At 43.6% G+C, this 24,442-nt stretch overlaps 1 protein-coding gene and 1 long non-coding RNA gene across 2 annotated transcripts; one reads left to right on the top strand and one right to left on the bottom strand.

Annotated features, from left to right (window-relative positions):
- Positions 1 to 7,326: 7,326 nt before the first annotated feature.
- Positions 7,327 to 10,902, bottom strand: LOC6575161. The gene is made up of 3 exons (XM_032727924.2): positions 10,823 to 10,902; positions 9,034 to 9,239; positions 7,327 to 8,975 (listed from the first exon to the last, which is right to left on the bottom strand). Exons 2-3 carry the CDS (start codon positions 9,151 to 9,153, stop codon positions 7,425 to 7,427), a joined length of 1,671 nt encoding a protein of 556 aa, XP_032583815.1. The 5' UTR covers positions 9,154 to 9,239; positions 10,823 to 10,902; the 3' UTR covers positions 7,327 to 7,424.
- Positions 10,903 to 10,932: 30 nt separating this feature from the next.
- On the top strand, positions 10,933 to 11,482 carry LOC116803702. The gene is made up of 2 exons (XR_004363748.2): positions 10,933 to 11,242; positions 11,301 to 11,482. It is a non-coding gene; the product is annotated as an uncharacterized LOC116803702 (long non-coding RNA).
- The last annotated feature ends 12,960 nt before the right edge of the window (positions 11,483 to 24,442 follow it).

Here is a 24,442-nt window from a genome sequence, read left to right as displayed (position 1 = left end):
TTAGGAATAATATTAATAATTAAATGTATTCATTTATTGCCATAATTATTCACAATTACTTAATTTACCGCCTTTGCCATAACTCCTCCAATAGCTTACGCTAATAATATGATACACAACTGTCAAAATTATTTAAAGTTGAGCAATAAAGACAGCATTAATTTATTGTAATTAATTCAATTTAATATGGAATAATCACAGTGCACTGCAGTGATGGAGTATACATGGCTTACACCGTATCAGCTAGTGGGGCATTCCCAGCTACAGACCTCTCATTTGCTCAAATTCTCATAATCTTGATGTACCCTATTTAATATTTAACTTTAATAATCTTTAAATTAAATAATTTAAATAGTAGTAGTAATCTTTGCTGCTGCTTAGCCTCCCTCCATTTCGATTGCGCTCAAAAGTAGGCAACGCCTTTCGTCAGCTCGTCTCTTTGCTGTGTCTTTAAACACGTTGTGCTGGCAGTTTCGTAGTCAGAGAGCATTTAATAGTTTTACATGCAATTAACACTTAAAGCCAATTGACACACGCACATACACGGGCATATAAAGTGTATGTGTGTGTGTGTGCGTGTGTGTGTTTAGCTGCTGTTGGCACTTGTCGTAGTACGTGTTAATAAAACTAATTTTATTAGCTAACTAGTGTAAGTAGCGGTTTCCACACGTTGTTTGTCTATAGCAGGCATTCACTAGTGTCTGTGTGGGTGTATGTGTGTGTGTGTGTGTGTGTGGCTGTGTGTGTGTGTGTGTTGCCTAAAACAACAAAACAGAGCACACGTTTGGCATTAATTTAATCCTTCCGCAAAATAAAGTGATACCGCCAGCCACTAACAAGGCAAACACATTATATATTTATGCATACATCAGCACACACACACACACACACACATATATATATATATATATTCACTCAATGAATTAGCTGTCTGTCGCGTTTGTGTGTTTGCATATGTGTGAGTCATTTAATTGCTGTCTTCAAAGGCTGAGGTAAGAATAATTGCAAGATTGGGGATAATGTGTCAGGCTGAGTGCTGAGTGCCGAGTGCTGAATGAGAGAGCTAGCTGCAAGCTGATTACATCAAAAGCCAAGCTCACAAGAGACACACACACACACACACACACGCACACAGTGTGAGCGACTCATTCACACTTTGAAGTGTCAACGGCGTGTGGGAATGGGAAAACGCAACCACGTTATCCATCAAGACATCTTTCACTTTTGTCAGCGAAACAACAATGGCCTCTTAATTACGTGTGTGTCTCTTACTTTGTCTGTCTGTTTGTCAGTATGTGTGTGTGTGCTTTGCGAGTGTTTGTCTAGGGCGCCAACAGTCTGATGTTTGCCTGACACTTTGCCTTTGCCATTCGCGCCACTTGTTGGGCAAGTTTCTCATCGAGTTGGGCAACGGCTTTGAGTTGACTTGGCTGAGGCCATAATTGGAGCAGCATTTCTTTTGGCATTGAAGCATATTGCTGAAGTGCTTCCTGCAGGCCATTGCGCTGCAGACCAACAGGATGTTAATTTCAATTTAAATGCTTGCCATCCATGCTGTGTAGCTCCTTGTGTCCCATTGTCACATACGACGTCCTTAGCTGCGAGCGCTTTGCCCTGTGCCATTGTTGCCATCGACATCGTTTGGTCAGCAGATGTCTCAAGGAGCAGCAGCAACTGCTCAACTGCTCAACTGCTCAACTGGTAAACAGCCTTCGGGCAGTTTCGGTCAGTGAGCTAACCTTTGACCGCAAAGGCAGTGCTAGTCCTCTAGCTGGGCTGCATTTCCGCCTCTCGATGCGCACTTTAATTAGATTCCCGCCTCTCCTCGGCAGGCCCAGCGGCCAGTCGCAGTCATACTTTGATAACTTCAAATGAATTCATTCACTCCTACATAATTGAGTATAGCATTTAATTATAAACATGCAACGGCATGCGAGCAGTAACAATTCGTTGCATTCTAAAAGAAATCTTTTATATGAAATAAAGAGATGTTTAAAAATTTCGTGCGACCCGTGTCTGACTTCAGTTTTTGCCTGGAATATTTAATTTATACTTATATCATTTATTTACAGCGAGTTTGTTTAATAAATAAAAGATTATGCTATATATTAATGTTTAAAATAAATTTGTAAATAACAAAATATATAAATTTCCGTAAAGTAAAACATCATTATGAATTCTGCATTTTTGTTTGTTTTTGTTTTTATGTTAATTAATTTATCTGACTATTATTTATTTACACGAAAGTCTCACAAATTCTTGTAAATTTGTATGAGAAATAAATTGAAATATTCTAAATATATTTTAGCAATATTTCATTTACAGATTACATGCCAAGGGTTCAAGGCCTTTCATTTCAGTTTCATCTACTGTAGTATAGTAACTGTAAATAGCAGAATCGACTTCTAGTAGCTGCTCATTTGGCTAATTAAAATGGTATGAACAAACAAGCGCTAACACACTTTTGCGCACATGGCAAACAAAGATATAAGAAGCAGAAGAATGCAGAGTCAATTAGTGAATTATCGGCGGAGAATGAGATACTGCCGTGCTGTGATGCTGTTCCGTTCTGCTTGTTTTCCCAGCTGCCTTCACCAGCTCATAATTCATATATCGAACGGGCAAATCTTGAACGTACGCCGGAAATCACGTACTAACGGAAAAGTTGCCACGTTGCGTGTTGGATTTTAGCATTATTGTCCTTTAAGCTAAGACAGCATGAGTATCAGAGCAGCAGCAGCAGCAGCAGCAGCAGTGGCAGCAGCGGCAGCAGCGGCATCCCCTTCCCCGCCCCTCCTTTCGTCGACCACAACAGCTAATTAACGTTAATTTATTAAATCAGTGTGTAAGTAAAGGCATGCAGAAGGGGGAGAGCTCTGCTGCCAGCCAGGCAGCCGGTTGGGTTAGCGGCGGCTGCTGCTGCTGGCAGAGATAAAAGTTTCACACGACTTACTCAGACTGCGGCCGGGGCTCAGGCTTATGGGGTACGCTTTTCTTAGCTGGAAAAGCATGAAAACCACACGCAGCAATTATTAATTCAATTATTTTAGCGCAAACAGCACCTAAGACGCTGCGCCCAAGACCAGACCAGACCAGACCAGGCCGGGCCGGGCCAGAGCGAAACTCGGGCAAAGACATAAATGCTTTGGTCTCTTGGTGGGCGTGGCAGTGGAGCAAAACAGAGAAGACAAAAAATGTGAAGCTGTCTTTGAGTGCGCTTTGCTGAAATAGAGCAGCACAAACACAATTAAGACAGCGAGGACGTCAAGAAAGAGCATAGCAGAGTAGCTGCTCCGGCAAGGGCATGCGAAATTTAATTAGCTACATTCCACACACAGAAAGAGAGAGATTGGAAGAGAGAGAGAGAGAGAGAGAGAGAGAGAGAGCCGCGTGTGCCGCTTAGCCAAAGGGAAAGGGAATGTGACCAACCACCTGCTTAGGTGGAACTGCCCAATGGTCGCCCTAGTGGCCGGCGCTGTCGCCGCCGGACATGCAAATTAATAACAGGCTTCCGTTTCCGGTCAAAAATGAGCGACGAAACGAGCGCAACTACAGCTAAAATATTAATAATTAAATACGAGCGCAAGTCGAACATGGAATACTCTATCAAAAAAGTGTGAATATGATGTAGAAAATATCTAATATATATTTTACTAATATTATATATTTTAAGTATCAAATGTTATTGTAATGTATACAAAATATATAATATATAATATTTTTTATATGAAAAGTATTTTATTATTTGATAAATAGATAGATAAATAGCTGCAAATCTATGTACATACAGTATAGAGTATATGCATAGTATAGATTGTAGCATATTAGCTACATCATAGCTAATAGTCGATATCAACCCGACTTAAGTTGCCAAGTGTAACACATTGTGTTAGAGTGCTCAACATGCACTCTCCGCACAGCTCTCTTTAATAACAGTCATAATGAGAGCCGTGGCCCAGGCAAAAATGAAAAAAAGAGGAGAAAAATGTAAAGGGAACATATCCGCAGCGACAAAACGTGTTCGTAACAACTTCCGTGGCGGAATGTGACGCCGTGTGTCCCGGCAGGGCTGGGCGCACTATGTAAATGTGTGGAAAGTAGGTAAAATGCAAAAGTTTGCAGCTTAAAGTCACCTGCGCTGGTTCCCAGAGCCCCGCACGGCCGCAGTTGAAACAAAAGTTTATGGGCAGCGGCAGCGAGGGGTGGACGGGGTGGGTGGCGGGTGGGTGATGTCCCTTTTGTTTCAATCCACGGCAATTGCAAGTCAGCTCATCAGGCATCAGGTATAATTTGGCCAGGGACTATTTCATTTTACGGCCAAAGTGGCGCATTTGCATAAAGTTTTATTTTCTTTGACCCGCACTTGGGGATTTCCATTTGTCGCAGTCGCCAATTTCCATTTCATGTTTCCTTTTGCTACTTTTGCTACTTTGTCTACGACGTCTACGAAGTGATTTCCGTTTGCTTTGTTTTTGCTCTTGTTCTTATTCTTGTTCTGCTCTTGTTCTTCCTTTTTCTCCTTTCCCTCTCCGTCTCCTCTTTTTACAGCTATTGAATTTCAATATCCTCTGGCTGGCTCAGCGGGGTCAGTGCTTTGTTTAAAGCTGCGGCCATATCCATATCCCGTCTTGAATAATATGCTGTGCACGCTAATACCGTTAGAGCTGTTTACACACCGTCACAGCGGCACACGTCATGCGTTACGCCCCCCTCGCAAGCATATACGCCCCCTTTCACACACATGCACGCAATACCAATAAAAGGTAATTTGAAAATCAAACACTTGCGAAGCTCTGCCCCCCTCAAAAAAAAAGTCTGCTGAAGTGCAAACGGGAGATTTGGCCGTGGCAGCTATCGACGTCGTCGATTCGCCGTCTCGCAGCAAATCCTTTCAATTGCTGCAATTTACAGGATAAATAGGATCAAAATCGAATTTAAATGGCAAACAAATTTTTCGTGATTTTGATTTTGTTGACAGAACTTTTCACTTATGTTGCAAAATAAGCAGATTATGTGATGACGGCAACGGCGACGGCGACGGCGATGGCGACGGCGACGGCGATGGCGACGGCGCTGCCTCTGCTGCTCAGCAGGATAAGCCAACAAGGGTTGCGCCTTGTCTATTGAACACCTACAGCACACACACGCACACTCAGAGAGATACTTTCACACACACATACACTCTCACTGCCTGTACATTTGCATGCAAAGCAGTTTCTCGCGCTCTTTTTTATTGAAATGCCTGAAAATATTTCAATTAAATGTTCACATGCACAGCTCAAGGCACACGCATTAAATTATCAAAACTAACTGTATATCCACACACAAATATACATCTATATATGTATCTGTTTATGTAGTTTGTATACCTAGCTATATCAATACCCATGCCAAATGTGAACTCATTCGATTCTATTTATTTTTACTCAAATAACTTTGTCGAGCGAAACTTTTGCAGCAGGCGCTGGGTTGGGCGCCAAGTTTCGACACGAGTCCTTGGAGCCATCTCCTGGCAGCATAAACAAGATTAATTTCACATGTGCCCGGTTCGGGTTCGGGCTCGGTGGCGCTGTTGGAATGCTCAGTTATTACTTTGATTATGTTTATTTTAGTCATGAAATCCTAATGCCAGTTACTTGTGCACTTCTCGTTCATTTAATAAACTCGCAGACGAAGCGCGAAATTATTTTCACTGAATTTTCGCCTCACAATTATTGCTCTTTTGCTCTTCCGAACTTTTCTGTGATTAGCCAAGTGAAAAAACACGAGATTAGGCAAAACTATTTGGAACTTCATTAGTTTGTGCATAGAAATTTTTTGACTGAGGTGCTATTCGAAATTACATTATGAGTACTTCCATGCGAATAGAAGCGATAACATTTGCTCAATGTTATCTCAATGTTAGCGCCTAAATAGTCGCACACTAGTGTAATAAATATTTAAATAGTTTTAAATAGTTTTGAATAGCATTTTATTAGACTCAATTTGCAACTCAATTTTATGAAAACATTTTCCATAAATATTTATATATGTTTGCCAATTTCTTATTATTTAATCACCATATATTTATGTTTTTCTTGTGGTCAGTGACCTTGAGGGGTTAGTGTCCTTGAGGGGTTAGTGTCCTTGAGGGGTCAGTGACCTTGAGGGGTCACTGAATAATTTTTAGCACTGTTTATTAACCAGACAACACACGCCCAATTCTTCAGCCATTTCCCATTTTCTTCAAAGTTTCCTTTCCCTTCTTTAACAATTACTGCCTCTTCAAACTGTTTTAAAACTTTTTCAACACTTTTCTCTATATTTGATGTATAGATATAGATTGTAGACTTTACTAAATACAATCAAATCAAACTTTTTAATATATATTTAAATCTATTACTAAATACAATTTAATTGTCTTCAAGATTTTATAAATTCATATATTGGTTCCATTATATTCGATATACATATGTATGTATATGAGGATCTCTTACTAAATACAATTGTCTTTAGGGTTATCTTTTATCTACAATCAAGTAATGGATTAGATTAATGACTCCGAGGCATATCCAACCCACTTCTATTGCCACGCTCATTGCCCTGTTGATTTAAGCATTTTGAGTATTTCAAGCGTTTCATACTCTGCACTCCAATTGGCTCGATCACGATCAGACCGCACGCAACTTTCAGGCACTCAAATGGCCGAGGCAATCGTCAGTGCGTCTGCCAATTTGGCGGTGCTCCAAGAGAGCCACCAGCCCAGTACCACTAGCACCACCAGCGTCAAGAAGTGAAAGCGAAAGCCAACTTAAGTGCTTTTAATTATGTCCACGTTCACTTTAAACCAAATATTGCAAGTTTCCGAAATACGCAAATCACGCTACGGCTGCGTCTACGGCGATGCACTGCATCCGTCAGTTGAGCGGGGCGGGCAATTAAGAGTGTGAGAGAGAGAGGCAGAGAGAGAGAGGGGTAGACTGGAGCTCTAAATAAAGCGTAACAATTTATGAAATTTTAATTTCTTACACTTAATAACACGCCGAGTTATGGGCGAGCAAGTGCTCCCATGGCCGGTGCCGCGGCGTATAGAGACATCAACGTGAGTTGCCAGCGCAGGTGAAGCAGGCGGGCAAGTGAAGGCAGTTCTATCCTCTGCGTGCTGGCAACTTGTGTGGCATGCCGGCAGACGTCAGACGCCGAGCATAATTAGAGACGGTGCGCCAAGGCGGTGCTGCTGCCCCTACTCCTGCCCCTACTCCTGCTACTGCTGTTGGTGGCTAAATTTGGCATTCGTTGCCGGCAGCATTTGCGATTAATCGCATTTATGATGTGTGAATTAGTGGCTACGTTGCCCAAGCGAATGTGGATTTTTATTATTTATTAATGGATTTGATACAAAAGTGGTGCTGGTGGTGCGAGTGGTGCGAGTGGTGCTAGTGGTGCTAGACGTCGGCCGAGTCTGGTTCGTCCAGCTCGAGATCGAGGCGACTCTGCGGCAGGGAGCTGATCGAACTGGACTCCGAGTTGGCCTGGTCGGACTGCCCGTCCTTGTCGTAGGTGAGCGTGCTCATGTCACAAATCATCTGGTCCATCAGCTGCTGCTGCTGCACCTGGAACTCAGCCTGCAGACGCTGCTGCTCTTCGGCCTGCTGCGAGACCAACTGCTGGAAGCGCTGTCGTTGCTGCTGCTCCATCTCGTCCAGCAGCCTGCGCCTGATCAGCTCCGATGTGCTGCACTCGGCACTGGGCACTGCCCGCGCCTGACTGACGCTGCTGCTGCTCGACGGCGACGTCTTGGACGTGGGCAGCGTGCCGCAGCTGCTGCTCGACTCGACCTTCCGCGGGGCGGCTCGCTTGAGCGTGGCACGCGGATCGTAGCTGAGCCGACGCTGCGTGCTGCTGATCCGCGTGCTGCTGTCGCTGGCGCCCCGCTGCACGGCATTGGCGTGCGAGGAGGCGTGCGCCGCGTAGCTCACAGTGCTGCGGCCGCGCGGCGTCCGCTTGTCGCTTTTGCTGCTGTTCGTCCGCTTGGGCAGCGCGGACTTGCTGGCCTTGCTGTTCCGCTGCTCCGGTGTCGAGTGCTGCTGCTTCACCTGTATCTTGCTAGGCGATAGGGCAGCACTCGACACACTCACATTTGGCGATTCTGTCGCACAATCGGTCGCTGAGCTGGTCAGCTCCACCGCTGCCGCCTCCTCAGACGCCACTGCAGTCGCAGTCGCAGTCGCAGTCGCCGCCGCCGCCACCACAGAGGAGTGATATCGTTTCCACAGCTGGGGATGCAGTCGCTCACCACGAGCCGTGCTGCTGCCGCGGCCGGACGTCGCAGTCTCAGCTCGCGAACGCAGCACAGGACTCGTGATGGCGCGCTGCAGCAGGTCGCGTTCCCGCTTGTTAATCGACAAGTTCAGCCTCTGCGCGATGCCCAGCAGCTGCCGCATGGTCTGAATTTTATGTGGCGGACTGCCTTTCGGACTTATCTGCACTGGGCTGGCATCCGAGCCACTCGCTGCCAGCTCCTGCTGTTGCAGAGGGCTGCCTCTAAGGCTTGGCACTGGCTGGCTGGGCATAGGCTCTGCCGCTTCCAGTGTGGTGCTCAACACGACGCCGCAGATTAAGTCCGGCTCTCTAAGCACTGCCTGCTGTGGCCGGATCTCCAAGTACTCCTCGCGCACAATATGCTGCCTGGCCGGCAATTTGCTGGACTTGACGAACTTGATGATGGCATTGCATTTGTTGTCGTAGATCAGCGTCTCCGACTGCTGCAGCTGCTGCTTGATGCGGCCGACGACAGTCAGCGGCTGCTGCACCAGCTCCGATTCCGACTCGGTGTTGGTGCCGGCATCCGCGACTGCTGCGCTCCTGGGCTGCTGCACCTGCTCCGTGGCTCCACTGGGCGACATTGCCGTCTGGCGTCCGGCTCGTCCGCGCTCCTCTATGGCCATGGCTGCCCGACGCAGCTGCTGCATCTCCAGGCGGCGCTCAGGCGTCATCTGCGAGTCGAAAGTAGAGAATCATCTTCAGGGCTGCACAGCTGTCTTCAGCACTTACCAGGGGCGGCAGAATGGACTTGCCGTTGATGGTGAAGACGGACTTGAAGCGACTGCCTTCTTCCTCCTCCTGCTTCGATTGCTGAGCAACCGCCTCGGCCATTTTCATGATGTACTCCATTGCAGGTCAGTTCGATTGCCAATTACCTAGCCAGAATATGTTTGCTTGACTTTTGTGAATTTGCCCAACGAATAACTGAACGTAAGCTGAAAACAAAATTTGACAACTGAAAAGTGACTTTGATTACAGAAAAAATTAAATGAATATGAGTAGGCCTGTTCCCTAGATACCCCTTAATTTGCGGCTCTTGGAAAACTATCTTAGTTAATTGTTGATTATTATTAATTATGGCTAATATGAGAATTCAGCTCTGTGAACTGGTGTCTTCGGCTGGCGAGCTATCTTTTATATAATGAATAAAGATATCGCATATAAAAATTTGATTATACTTTAAATGGTTTCTAAACATGCAAGGGGGTAGTTTCAAACATTGCTGACTAAATAAATAATATTAAATTATTTCCATTAATTTATTACTCAGACTACCTCAATGCATACTCGTCTATCGCATCAGCTATTCGCCTTTAATATACTCCTTGATCGCATTTGACATGCTTACAGGGTATGTGAGCATTCCATTGTTAGCTGAACTGCGCGCATTGGTATGCACTGCACATGGCAGGACGCCCTGTACAGGCTGACAAATGTGACGGTCGTCGGCGCTGCTGGAGCGTGCCATCACAAGGTGCCAGCCGGCAGCAGCGGTCCACTGATGCGTTGCAGCAGCAGCAGGAGCAACACACAAATAAAGTCCACTCCATTACCGGCGGGCACTCACCCCCACACACACACACACACTCATACTCGCCCACTCTCTTCCTCCTTATATATATATATATATATTTCTCCTGTCCTTTGAGACGCCGTCAACGTTTTGTGCACTTCCGACCCAAAACGTAGTATATGTCGGAAATTTGTCTTGCGGGCTAGAGTGCTTGCTTGTAGGTGTGTGATTTGTTTTTTAAATTTCTGCAGCCTTGAAAGAAAAATGAAAAACGCAACGGTGTCTGCAGCAGGGGTCAGATGGCGAATGGCGAATGGCGGAAGGGCAGATCGAGTGATGGGGGCACTGCTGCTGGCCAATTTGTCGCATTGTCCACCCGCTCCTGGCATCTGGCAACTGGCAACTGGCAACTGGCAGGACCTGCCGAATTTTCTATTTGTATTTTGGCAATGGAGTCACGTACAATTTCACTTGCATATTTGCCCAATGACATGCGACAATTTTCCACTAAATTTGGCATGTCAAACATATTTGCAGCCAGCCGGCAGGCGGAATGAAAAATAATTCAAATTAATACATTAACTGCGAGGGGCCAACTGAGAGAGGGGGAGTGCGGGTGGGCGCCTGTCAGGTAATAAAGCTCATTGTCGTTAACTCACTTTGACATTGCGTGCCAAAGTTGCCAAGGCTTGCGCCTCGTCTGCGCAATTTGCTTGAAGTGGCAATTCGGGAGCGTGCCAAGTGCCTCGATAACAGTTAACAGCTATCCACCGTGCGGGAGGGCGGCAGGTGGGGCGGCCACAAAAGGTATTTATCTCATTGAGCAGATTAACTTGTTCTCGTCTTCAAATTAGGCAAGCGCCGACGGAGCGACGTGAACTCAAACAAGGTACGTGCCCTGCCGCATTGAGGTGTATTTAAAGGGCGCTTTGTCACTTACCAAATGAAAGAAATTAACATAACAATCGAGTCAGCAAATCTGTGAGATGAGAAAGCTCTGCTTACCTTGATTCGAATTGAGTCGTCGGAACTGCGCTCACTGGTCTGGTTTCTGGCTTTGCTTGTCAGATGAAACTTCTTTTATATGAAATCTAATTATTTATGCTCTCACATGCGTGCGATATATATCGGCAAAGATCTGACAGCAGCAACTAGCTAGCTCTATCGATAAGTTTAATACGTCTGCTCAATCTGTAATCGCATTTCAATGTATTCATTTCAATTTGATATCCACACTTAACCTCTCAGGCTCTCTCTGTCTCTCTGGTATGGTAATACCCATTCGCTGTCTGCTCGCTGCTCTTTGTCAGGACTAGACGCTCGGTTACAGTTCATAAATTCAGCGAATTATGAGCCGTAACGTTTCCACTCCTGAGCGGAAGCGCGACCATTGCAATGGCCATGGCCAGAAGGCGCAGCCAACAGGTAATAACGGTTGCACGATTGGTTAGCCTGACAGTTATTTTTTGCTTCTTTTTTTTAGAATTTATAACAGCAAAGCTGGAGAATGAAAGCTGGCTGCCATAAGTCTTGCAGAGCACTCTCATGTTGCCCAGCTCGTACAGCATTATAATATTATGCAATATGTATCTCTCAGTTGTGGTGGGGCGCGGTGGTGCGGCTAGCCACAACAAGTTGCCGTCATAAATTTGGGTTTTGTGTTTACTCAAAGGTCGCCGCATTTCTTTTGTCTACCGCACGGCATTTTATGGCAATTCAAAGTGCTAATGCCCTGTAAGTGGTCGAAAATGGGTATACTGGATGAGGTAGGTTCTTAAATACATTGAACTGATTTTGAAGATTGATTCTTTAAAGATATTCTATCTATATATATTCCATATAACACATACTATCTATAGGATTTCCATTTACAGGAATTATATCTATAGAGATATCTTCCATCTAACCTATACAATCTAAGGACTTCCTATCTTCCCACAGACTTCCCATCTATAGGCTTTCCATCTACAGAGATTTCATTTATAGACTTTTTATGTATAGACTTTGTATCTATAGACTTTCACACTTATAGAATAGATGGAACTATTGATTTATCATTTGCACACTTTTTTCCCGTTAAGATGTCCTCTTGTTCTTTCTTTAGATTTCCATCTAGATTTCCAAATTTCTTATCTACAAACATTCCTTCTATTGATGTTCAATATATTGACTGCCCATTTATAGATTTTCCATCTATAGATTTGAGATATCTATTGACGTTTCATCTATAGATTCAGACATCTGTAGACTTTTCATATATGGATTTTATATCTATAGCTTTGCAGTCCATAGACTTTCCTCTTAATGCACACTTCTTTTCTCCTACTAATTGCTCTCAAAAAATACCATCTTATGTGTTATCCTCTCGATTTCTTCATTCATATAGGATTAGGTATATTTCAAAAGTACTTTTTAGGCTTTCACAGCTATTTACAGAGGATTCGGTAGTCGCGTGTGCCACTTTTAGCTGCGGTTGGCTGTCATAATTTTATGCCGCAGACAATATCGTCATTTTATGTGCGAGCAATCGATGAAAGTTTTACGATTCGGGCATTCAGCTCAATGTCGCGTTCGCATTGATTTTGTCAGCAGCTCAAGGCTCAGGCCGTCAAAGACGAATGTCGAGGTTAAAGTGGAACTTGAAGTTGATGTTCAGGCGCGGCAATCGCTTTAATTGAGTTGTTGGTGCTGCTGCTGCTGCTCATGCATATGCAAGACTCAATTAAAAGTGCGCTCAGAAAAACTGTAGACAAACAAACAGAAGACCTAGCCTCAGCAGGCCCACTTTTTTTTTTGGAGGGGGACCTGGCTGCAAGAAGTTGGCAACGTCTGCAACTGACTCGGCGAGCGTCTGCGGTGTTTTGTTGACATTTTGCGGTATGGAAAAAATTAAATTAAAATGCAAATTAGACAGCGGTGAGGGACAGACAGCCAAGACGCCGATGCAGAGGCACAGTGACAAATTGTGGCAAGCAAAAATGTTGCGCATTCGCCCGGTGGGACGACCCCGTGACTCTATCGGTGTCACCTACGTCGCCTTACCTATCGCCTGTGTGTTTTGGCTGGCGACTTTTGCACGCTCCCAGTGCTGTTTAAGCTCAAGATGAATGTTGTCTTTCTTTTCTCTCATTCGGAGGAGAGCTGTGGCCTTTCGTGGCGGTAAATTATGCAAAGCAGTTACGTAATGCGCTTGTTACAATAATTTAATCTTGTAATCTGTTGCCGCCGTTGCCGTTGCCGTTGCCATTGCTGTTGCTGTTGTGCTGCGGCAAGTGCCATAAATAATTCAGCTGCCTGACAGACACTTAACGTTGCATCTTCGAGAGCTGCCCCCAAATAGTAGCAGCAGTGGCAGGAGTAGCATCTGTAGTACGTCCTCTTCCAGCTGCTGGGTTTATTTTTTGCATTCGTAATTTCAAGGTAAACAAACGACAAACAACTTGCAAGTCAAAACGGAATTCTAATGAGCTGTCTCAAGGTGAATGCCAGATTCCGTTACCTATCAGCCACTGTCAGCCAAATTGACATCTCAGCAGGGCGCGCCCGTTAATTCAATTTCTGAGCTCAAAGAAAAATAAAGCCAGCGAAAAGTTTTTAATGCCAGACCAAAGATAAACCAACCCTTTGACGGCGCCCCAGTGCCCAGCCACCGAGGGGTTGGCAGAATAACGAAAATATTATTTGTGGTGCGTAATTAGCTGCGAATGCTTTAAAGTGCTGCTTAAAGTGAACTCTCGCTACAAACGACAGGCCATAAATCAGCAGCAAATACGCAAATCCACTTCACGCAAATCGCAGACAACATAAAATTTCAATAACGCCCTTAACCCAAATGCTTGTCACCAATCTCTATACGTGTGCGCGTGTGTGTGAGTGTTTGAGTGTGAGTGCCTGTCTGGCATCCTTGGCAAGGTGCACCGGCTGCTGCTGCCGCTGCTGCTGCTGCTGCTGCTGCTGCACAGGCGAAACCAATAACAAACAACAAACGGAAGCAATACACGTTGACACGTCGAACGGATACAAATATGGCGCTGTTAGTTCCGCACCAAGACAAAGCCCGTGGCCTAATGTTACGGAAACTCTATTGAATTGCGATAAAAATCGCGTTTGCCTTGCCTTGCCTTGCTCTGTCCTCGTCTACACTCACACACACACACACTCACACACACACACACTCGTACACACGCAGAGTGCGCGAGTCGGTAGCTAAGCCATTTTTAAAGCATACTTTGCGGCTTGTCAACAGGCAGCACAATTTATTGAAATTGCGCGCCAAAGAGTTGCAACATTTTGTCACACCCTTTCGCTTAGGGTTTTGCAGCTATGTGGCTCCATAAGCATGAATGAATGAGATATTACGAATTATTTTTTAGAGATGATATGTGGTAAATAGCCAAGTTCTCTTTTAATTTATAATGTTCTCAGTTGCTCATAGTCAAACAGACTGGAAAATATTTTATATAATAAATACTAGATTCATATATTACAAATTTTTTTATATTATAATATTTAATATAATAGCTATGTAATATAATATTATATATAATATAATAAATATATGAATTCAAATAATTTTTGAAATAATACAAGTATATTATTTGTATAATTGATATATGTATATAATGTAAATGCTAAGTATTTAAAAAATATATTTTAATGATATTTATCATTTATTTATTAAAATAACAGTTTATAAAAATAAATTAATTAGAAGTAATAACAATAAAACATTTATATTGTATTATATTTATATGTATATATTTTTATTATTTTTATTATATTATAATCAATTAAATATATTAGTAATATTTTGTATTTCAAAGACACAATTGATGAACACAAAACCTCCTAATATATATAATATTTTAAAGAAAATTCACGTTTTTTTATAAACATTTAGTTGAAAATATACTCTGAAGATTTCCGCTGCATACGATGTATTTAATAAAATTAATACGTTTACAATGCATTGTCAAATATTATTAAATATTATGATTAAATTAAAATAAATATTAAAATATTATACAGCATTTATATACAATTTTACAGAATTTCTTATTAGTTTCCCCGTTTCTCTTTCTTTTATTTGAAGTACCAAAGAGTGAGTTAGCGCATTCAGAGTTCGGCTTGACATGAAGTCCTTTCGCTCCTAGTTTATTGTATGTTTGTGCTGACAATGTTAACGTTAAGGTTATTGATTGAACTTTTTTTTGGCCGAAGTTGCCTGTGGCAGTGTCTTTGCTTGCCAGGCAGAGACCAGGCACCAGCTGCAGCTGTCGTGTGCTGCCACAGGTTGCGCGCCGTTTACTCTCCTGCACCATGGGATTTAGGGTATATTTGTTGTAAAGTAGAGAGTTGTGATATAAATTTGCGATTATTATACTCGCAAGTCTCTCTATAGCATGCATTAGGCAATCCAATATACCCGATAGCTCTATTCCTGCTTGTGCCTTGTTGATTTAGCTTGCATTTATCTCACTTGGCGTCAGTGGCAGTGATCTACCTGTCTGCCACATGGCTACATTCGCCTCCTGCGCCGCCCCTTGACTCTGTCACTTGCAGCGGCTGCTGAAACGATACACAAATGCCACATCAATGTGCATTTCATTTAACTTGCCACGCCCGTGTGACTTTTAAGTGTTGCCTGAACACACGCACCGCACACACATACACACACACGCACCGCACACACATGCCAACAACCGCCCGCACAGCCCTTTGGGCCAGCATTAGAAATTTGAGTGCTGGACATGACAGCTTCTGCATGAGCAACTTTTGCCCCTATGCCAAGAGCCAAAGTCAATGCCCAACTCTGCGCATGTTGTAGGTGTGTGCTATAAGGTATTATCTCTTGTGTGTGTGCGTGTGTCATCATGATGTTCTACGCAGCCCATTGCTGTTGTTGTTGTTGTTGTTGTTGTTGCTGTTGCTTTTGTTACTGGTGCTGGGCCAAAGTTTGTGTTTGTGTCATTGTTAAATTTTGCGCTCGAACGATCTGCAACGAATGACATCCGTACGGCAAGTTACTTTTTGATTTACAGTATGCTACTTTTTGTTCATCAAACGCCTGGCTGGTCCTGCCTGCTGCTACGGCTGCTGCTGACCCAACTCCTGCCCGCCTGTTTGCTTCAGCTGGTCGAAGGTGCAGCGCAAAGGTTGTTGGCTGTTGCCTGTTGGCTGTTGCTTGTTGGTTGTTGGTTGTCGGTTGTCGGTTGCCGGCTGGTTGTTAGCTGTCGTTAGCATTTGGTTTAAATTGCGCAAAATGCGTGTAATTGCTGGAACTGACGATTGAATGAGCCCGTGTCCGCCAACGAGACGATTAAGGGGGGGATGGGGAGGGGTAGGGGGCGGCCAAGGGACACTGTTTAGCTGCAGCTGCTGTCCGACTTAGCCCCCAAGATTTAAAGTTTCTGATTTGATTCGATTTCGTTTGCCTGTTGACTATCCACAGTAATTATGGACGCATTGTTGTGCAAAAATTGAGTTTCACTTCTCTCTCGAGCTCTCGAATTTGTTTAGCCATAAACTTGTGCCAACTAGTTTCAGGGCTTCGTGTGCATCTCCCACACCGATATGAGTTTGGGTCCCAACATTTGCCGAGATGCTGCCATTTCCGCAGCTCAGCGAGTGAAGGTGTCTTTAAGATGAAACTTTAAGTTGTTTCTATTGAATTTAAGCTAGATATTAATCTAGTAAATTAAAGCTCTGTCTATGATTTAACTTACTTTTTTATTGGGTAATGCATTACTCTGATTAGCTGTTCGATTTGAATGATATTTGAAGGCTCTTTGGGCTCCATCAGCAGAGCTCAAGAATCCAGACAGGAAATTTAATATTTAATTAACTGCTCAACAGCTCAGCTAATCAATTATGGTATTAGCTTTTAATTAAATGTATCAATCAGTCATTCAATATACATTCATAGTGAATCAGTCAGAATCAGTCCATCCATTTGGCGATCAATCTAACTTCAATGAGCTAATCAATTGATTAGCCTGACTGTCAGTCTATCCATTGGTCAATCAATCTATCTATCAATCAATCAATTAATTGATTAGCAGTGTCAATCCATCCATCGGTCAATGAACTAGTCTATCAGTCAGTCAGTGGCATTCCGTCCATCCATCAGTTAATCAATTAATCTTTCAATCTGTCAGTGGCAACCCAATTTCTCAATCTGATTCTTATTCTTATTCAGCCAAGTGGCAGTTTGTCTTATTGTCGGTTAATCGGTTAATCCGTGAGTTATCAGTCGATCAGTCAATGAACCAGTCAGTCAATAATTCAATCACTTTCAATCAAAGTGCTATTCATCAATTAAATAGTATAAATATTTCGTTCAGTGAGTAGATCAATGAGTCAGACAATATCAGTTATATGGCCTGTCAATCAGACATTTACTTGGCCAGTCTGCATGTCCGTCAATCATTCCAAGTAAGTTGAACTGATCATAAGTCAATCAATCTAAGAGAAAGTATTACAGTCAATCAATCAATCAATCTAATTTATAGAGTTAGTCAATCACAGCCAATTGGCCAAATACGACAACCTCTCTACATTATATATGTATACCACAACTGCATCTATGTATGTGTAGATGTAAGCTAATCCAAAATATTTGTGGCTTATACAGACTCTCGTTCTCTCTTTCTCTCTCTCTCCCACCTCGCTGCAATCTCAGTTCTGGCCAACAGCAGCAACAACAATTAACGCGTTTTTATTGCACTTCCACCGCAACGAGCAATGCATCATTCAAAAATTTGTCAATAGAGACCGCAGCACATTTAATATATGTATATTCGTGAATATATATATTTATATATTTGTATATGTATAAGGTATAAGCCACAGGATGTGGCACTCGCTGCAGCTCCAGGTCCCTGGCCGTCCCTATAGGTATTTGTTTTTATTACATATCAGGGCGGCACGATCGACGGGACGGCATAGGCCGTGCGCAGGCGAAGAAGCGCTATTTAATAATATAAAGGCAATATTTTTGTGACCAAAACAATAAAGTCGGGCTGTCATTGATTTATTTGTCTGCTGCGTGGCCAACACACAATAAACTGAACGCGAAATGCACTCGCACAATGCACAAAGTGGGCACTGGCACCGGCAACGGCAACGGCACAGGCAGCACAGTTGCACCACCTCAGCGGTGGGTACAGAGTGCTGCCTCCATTAGCAGCAGCACCAGCACCACCAGCACCACCACCAGCAGCAGCAGCAGCATCAGTGGAGTCTCCCCTCCAGCCCACTCAAACATAATTCATTTCCGCTTATTGTCAGCGACGCTTTTGCATTTAAAATAACACAAAAACCCAAAAATCTCAAGTGTAAAAATATATATGTAAAAAAAAAAAAAATATTGGCTGCGCGAACAATGCAGGTAAATTGAGTGCAGATGCCGTTTGAGTCCTTTGTCCTTTGCGGCAGCAGTGCGAATGCGTAATAAAGTTCCAACAGCAACAAATTGGCAGCGAAATGCAAATGAAAATGCACGACTTATCGAACACATACGGATGGACGTCGAGGGTGGCCGAGAGAGGGCGGCAGGGTAGTAGATGGGCAGGCCTCCTGCTAGTGAGTGAACTCTGCTCGCCGCTGGGATGACATAATTAAATCCATGCACTAATTAAATTTCCCAAAAACTGTATGCAAATGCCGGCAAATAAAGCGTCAACTTTTGGCAACTACCTTAATTGCATGAGATAAGCCGTTAGACGGGGCGCATACGTAATGCAAATTATTTTCAACATTTCACATTTAATTGCAAGGCGGTCGTCGGACATGTCCCCATAAGGGTTTCAGCTCGCCCAGGACGCCGCATTCATTAAGCAACCCTTGAGCCGGACCGGGATTGGGATGGAGCTCGGACTGAGCTGGTCAAGTGTCCCGTGTCGTGTCTCTCCCACCCCTGCCGAGCTGCGGCATGCGGCATACATGGCATACCAGCTGAAAATTAAGTTTTCGCATTTTCCACCTTTTTTCCATTTTGCGTATGTGTGTGTGTGCGTGTGTGTGTGCTTTGGCCAAAGTCCAGTTGATAATCCCGGCATAATGCGCTTTTATTTGAAATAATAATGTTGATGCCGACATCGGTCTGGGCTCATTAAATGTGAAGGAACGAAAAAATAGAGGAAACAGCAGATGACAGAGAACCGCCCATCCCTGGCTAGGTGTAAACGTGTGTAAGCCAGCTGAGCTGGGTCATGCCTGCTCTTTTTTGTATTATTTTTTTTATGGGCTCATTGTCAACCACAAAATTGTTGCATGAGGTGTCAAAGTTCATATCGACCCGCCCTGTCGCCCCCCAGCCCCTTCCATAACTTGTCGAAATTAATTTCCATGCCCATGGCCATATGTGCTGAGGTCCGAGTGTGCCATGGAGTCGCTGGCAAACGTTTGTTTAATTGCTAAAATTTTCCAGCAAATTAAGTTTGATGTGTGCCCCAGCGGAGCTTGAAGCCAGGCGACCAGGCGGCCAGGCGACATAAATATTTTTGAGGTGTAAATTGTTGAAATGCCAGCGAGCGGTGCGAACTGAGAACTGAGAATTGTGAACAGAGAACTGCGAACTGTGAGATGACTAACGCAGGCGCATAAATTTGGCAATGGGCGGCGGACGGGGTATCGAGGGCGCGGTTAACCAGAGCCACAATAAATCTCACGAAAAACGATTTAAAATTTTGTACTTTCACTCGAGAGACACACACGCACACACACACACACTCAAACACTATGTGTGTGAAGGTATGTGTGTAGTTCCATAATCCCTTGGCCCAACTGCTTTCTTAACTTTCAGCTTGGCAAGCAAAATTCTTGCGGCGTTGCCTTTTGGTTGCCTCTGAATGTGCCCCGAAAATAATTTATCATTATACTCATTCACGAAAGTGAATCAGTATATTGGTTTTGTGCAATGTCCGTCTTGCTGTCCGTCCGTCTGTCCGTCTGTCCGTCTGTCCGTCTGTCCGTCCGTCCGTCTGTCCGTCTGTCCGTCTGTCCGTATGAACGCAATCTATTTCGGCACTATTGAAGCTAGAGACTTGAAATTTGGAACATATACTCGTGTATATCTCCGATTTATAAAGTGTTAAAATTTTCCCGATCCGCCCACTAGGGGCGTGGCAAATCGGAAAATGCATTTTCCGATATACCAGAAATCATGTTTGTTGAAGAGCTAGAAAGCTGAAATTTGGTATGTAGGTCCGCGTTAACCACCCAAGATCACGAGCTATGGCGGATATATCTACGCCCATTGAGGGCGTGGCAAATCGGATAAAACTGTATCTCCTAAAGTTGTTAACCTAGAATGCTGAAATTTTGCACGTCAGCCAATGGTATGATTCTATAAAGTCTGAAGATAAATTATAAGTCTACGCCCATTGGGGGCGTGGCAAATCGGACCTGAAGATATAGTGATTTTTTAAATTCTCCTATATTTTGGACACTATTGATGGCAGAGACCTCAAATTTTGTATATATACTTGGACTGATCACCCAAGACCAAAAAGTTTTGTCGGATATATGTCCGCCCACAGGGGGCGTGGCAAACCGCAAAAGTTTATATCTCCTAAAGTATAATAGCTAGAAGCTTCAAATTTAGATAGTTGAGTTACTGGTAGCCTCCTCTATCGATTCCCCAAAAATAATTTTTACGCCTCTTTAGGGGCGTGGCATATCGAAAAATACCCTGTAGTTTTCACTTTTTTTGAGGGTAAGCATTCAAACTTTGCAGTTAGGGTACTGTTATCTCTTTCTAAAAACTGACCAAAAATGAGGTATCTACGCCCAGTAGGGGCGTGGCAAATCGGAAAAACCTGTATATTCTACAGTATTAGAGCGAAACTTAACTACTAAATTGTTGATGGGATGTGAATGAGTATTCCGCAGTCGGTAACGCCCGACTGCAACGTTCTTACTTGTTTTCACTTTGAATTTTGTGTGAAAATTCGGTTAAGTGTGCGTGTGTGTGTGCAGCCTGCTGTTGTCAGACCTGGCACTGGTATACCCCCGCCCTTAGCATCGGATAACCCACCAAGTAGCACGTTGACTTGTCACCACATTTGCTGCTACCTTTTTGCAACCACCCACCACGCACCACCCCGCACCACCCCGCACCCATCCATCCATCGGCAGGCGGTTAGTGGTTTAAAGTTTTGTCAACTGTTTTTAGTAATTTAAAGTTTGTGTGTTTTTATGCATATTTTGTTTCTTTTCGCTTTTAATTTGCATTGTTGAAATGCCATTGGCATTGGGCCCTTGGGCCCGATACCTGGCTCGGACTCCTGCGCCCGGCCCGGCCCTGTAAAATACCTCAACATTAAAATGCCATTAATGCATTTGCGTAATGTTGTGTGTAATATTCAGCCAGCGTTCGTCCTCCTCCCCCTGCTCCTGCTCCTGCTCCTCCTCCTTTTTTTGGCACACCTCATTGAAAGCCCATTAAAGTGACTTATGTGATGGCGCGGCTACGGCTCCAGCTCCAGCTTCAGCTCCTGCTCCAGTGGCAGCTCTGACTCCAAGTGGAGCGCGCATTGCAATTGGAGTACGTTCGCTCTGGGGGCCCATGTAAAAATTGCATTAAAAGGGCTGGCAAAGTGCGCTAGGTGGGCGTGGCATGGCGATTCCAGTTCGGCATGCATTTGTCTTATCAGCAGGCTACATTGGCGCTTTCATTGGCATTGGCAGTGGCACTGGCAATGGCCCTGGCAATGGGAATGGCAATGGCAATGGCGATGGCAGCCAACCGATGCTCCTGCTGCCCATCGGCACATTTGCCTGACCATAATGAGCGGCAATTACCGCATCGGCCGCAATTTGCATTACATACTGTGAAAATGTTGCAACAGCGAGTGCAACGCTGCGTGTGTATGTGTGTGTGTAAACACTGTGCTATCCTTTATCAACAACAACAACAACAACAACAACAACAACAGCTACAGACACAACAATGGCATTGGCAATAGGAATGGGCCATATTTAATTGCGACTACTTAAGCGCTAAAGGGCATCGCCATAAAAAGTCAAACAAAAAATCCGGAATTCACGTGCTTTATCATTGCATTGCAGAATTACCTATGCTAGATAGACCTGGACAGATATTGCTGTTGAATTTTATTTGGATTATTTATTGAGCTGGTCAAATACAAATAATTTAAATTTCTTAAATGAATAATGATTTAGATAAGCTTAAATAAAGTATACATTTTATGATGACAGTTCATCTACAAAAATTTGTTAAACAATTAAGTTACCATAATATACCCATGCTGCAGCCTAAGCAGAAAAATGTAAGTAAAAAAAAAAAAGTATTTCTTTTACGTATTTCTTCCAAGTATTTCCTCTAACTATTTACTCCAAGTATTTAGTCTACGTTTTTTGCTAAGTTTTTCAACTAAGATTTTCTTCTAAGCTTTTCTTCTAAGTATTCCCTTCAAATATTTATTCTACACGTAAATATTTCTTCCAAGTATTTACCTTAAGAATTTCTTTTAAGGTCTTCTTCCAAGTCTTTTATATAAGTCCAAGTACTTAAATCCAAGTATTTCCTCTAAGTATTTCCTCTATGTATTTCCAAATAGTCTTTAATGCTTAGCTGCATGATCACACATTTCACTTTACTTTACTTCACTGCACAACTGACCCCCACCAGGCCTGGGCGACTGAAGAAATGCTGCAGCTGCTGCCCTTTATATAGGGCGACTTTTACTCAATCACTAAGTCGCTCTCAATAGTTGAGCCCATCGCCAGGTAGTAGTCGTTGCAGCCGAGCCTGAAGTGACCAATGGGAAGCCTGCTTAAAGCAGCAGGGCTTCGTTTAACTCAAATATAAAACCAAATGAGCACTACTGCTCACATATAGAATACATAGATGATGTGCAGCTCTTCGTTGTACTCTGTTTTCTTTAGGCAGATGGAGAGACAGACATACGAACAGTTATATAGTCAAACCAAACGCAAAGTTAAATCAAATAATCTCTTTATGCTGCTAAATAGCTTATGTATATAGACACCCGTTTCTGTTTCTTCTGTTCTATAGCTCTCTCAAGGGTTGATACTTCTGCATGGTCTGTCTCAGTTTCTGGCTATTCCATACCATACTCACTTTCAATTGATTTACTCTTAATAAGTAAAACTCTCTTTCAAATAGACTAGATCTAGCCTGAAATAGACTAAACTGGCAACACAGATTGCAGTTTCATTCAGGTTCAGGGTATCTCGAAGTCGATCAGTCTCGACTAGAGCTGTCTTACTAGCACTATTAGACTTTCTATGTGAATCGGCTATATCGACGCATATCAAAGATCATATCTGATCTAGTACCCCACACATACATAACTCAATCCATAGCCACCTGCGCCAACTCCTGTCATTCTCTCGTAATTCTGGGTATATATGGGGGCTATCAGGATTGAGTGGCATCTCATCATGTGGCTAACCGCAAGCAGCTTGCTCGTAATCCAACTAAGTTGCTTCAATTTAAATACCGCTAAATCAACAACTGCCACTTTATATTGAGTCGCAGCAGCGAGCAGACGTTGTCGGAATAAAAAGCACAAAATTAAATAAACTGCGAGTAAAATTAAAAGTAACAGAGGCAAAAGCAAACACCCACACACAAACACACACACACACACACACACACACACACACACCTCCATCCAACTCTCGGCTGTTCCATTTCGACTGGGACTTGTTCAAGTTTCGGTACAATTTTTACGCTTCTTTTACTTCATTTTCAATGCATTTAACTTGAGTGACTCTTTAATCCTTGTAAGTATCTTAGCTTGAGTGTGCGCGTGCAGGCGGTGCGTGGCAGCAGGGGGCGTGGCAACAATACTGTTGCCCTTCCACTTGCCATGGCATGAGCAGCATCTTCGCCTTCGTCTTCGTTCCGTCGTCCTCGTCTTCATCTTCGTCTTCGTCCTTTTTCCTGGTCGCATTTTGTGCTACAATATTTATTTACCTTGCGCCTTTTGTGCCCACGTGCAACGTCTTCGGCTTCGCCTTTGGCTGCTGCTGTCGTCGCTGTAGCTACGTGCAGACCCAGACCCAGACCCCGATCCACACCCAGACTCAGACTCAGACTCTGAGCAAATCCAACTACGATGGGTGCGTCAAAACGTCTGCCACTTGGCATATTTTAAATACATTTCATGCGCTCCTGAATTTCGACTGCTGCTACTGCTGCTGCTGCTGCTGCTGTTCCTCAAGGATATTTACTTCTTGAAAATATGTTTACTCGTGTTGTGCATATTTTAATCGTTTACTTTGCCGTCGACTTTGCCAACTGTGCGCTGCTTGTTTAACTTGCGTTTAAGTTAAATAAGCCATGCGAGTCCTCTCATGTCCTGTCCTGCATCCGGGCTCCTGTCCCCAACTAATTTAGCCCGACTTTAATGCCAGCCGCTGTTGTCGCCAGTTATTAGCATATTGCGGAGCTACTCATAATTGTTATAATAACGCGGCCACAAATTGCAGCCAAGCTGCAACATAAATTAGACATCGCTGGGCGACGCATAAATAACGCGTGTCCTGCCACAGGACACAGCGTCGGCCGGACTAATAGAAACATCCGCTGCAGTTATCTCACGTAGCCCGGCTGCCACAAAGCGCGGTCCG

This window comes from Drosophila mojavensis, unplaced genomic scaffold (genome assembly GCF_018153725.1).
Source record: "Drosophila mojavensis isolate 15081-1352.22 unplaced genomic scaffold, ASM1815372v1 contig_231, whole genome shotgun sequence".
Taxonomy (NCBI): Eukaryota; Metazoa; Arthropoda; class Insecta; order Diptera; family Drosophilidae; genus Drosophila; species Drosophila mojavensis.
The sequence above is the reverse complement of the archived record's forward strand: the minus strand, read 5'-3'. Positions and strand labels throughout refer to the sequence as shown.

Bases quoted from the DNA above. Each gene is read 5' to 3' on its own strand.
- LOC6575161 (XM_032727924.2), bottom strand. From the start codon at position 9,153: ATGGAGTACATCATGAAAATGGCCGAGGCGGTTGCTCAGCAATCGAAG. The intron at 8,976-9,033 runs GTAAGTGCTGAA...TTCGACTCGCAG, and splicing joins AGTCCATTCTGCCGCCCCTG to ATGACGCCTGAGCGCCGCCT.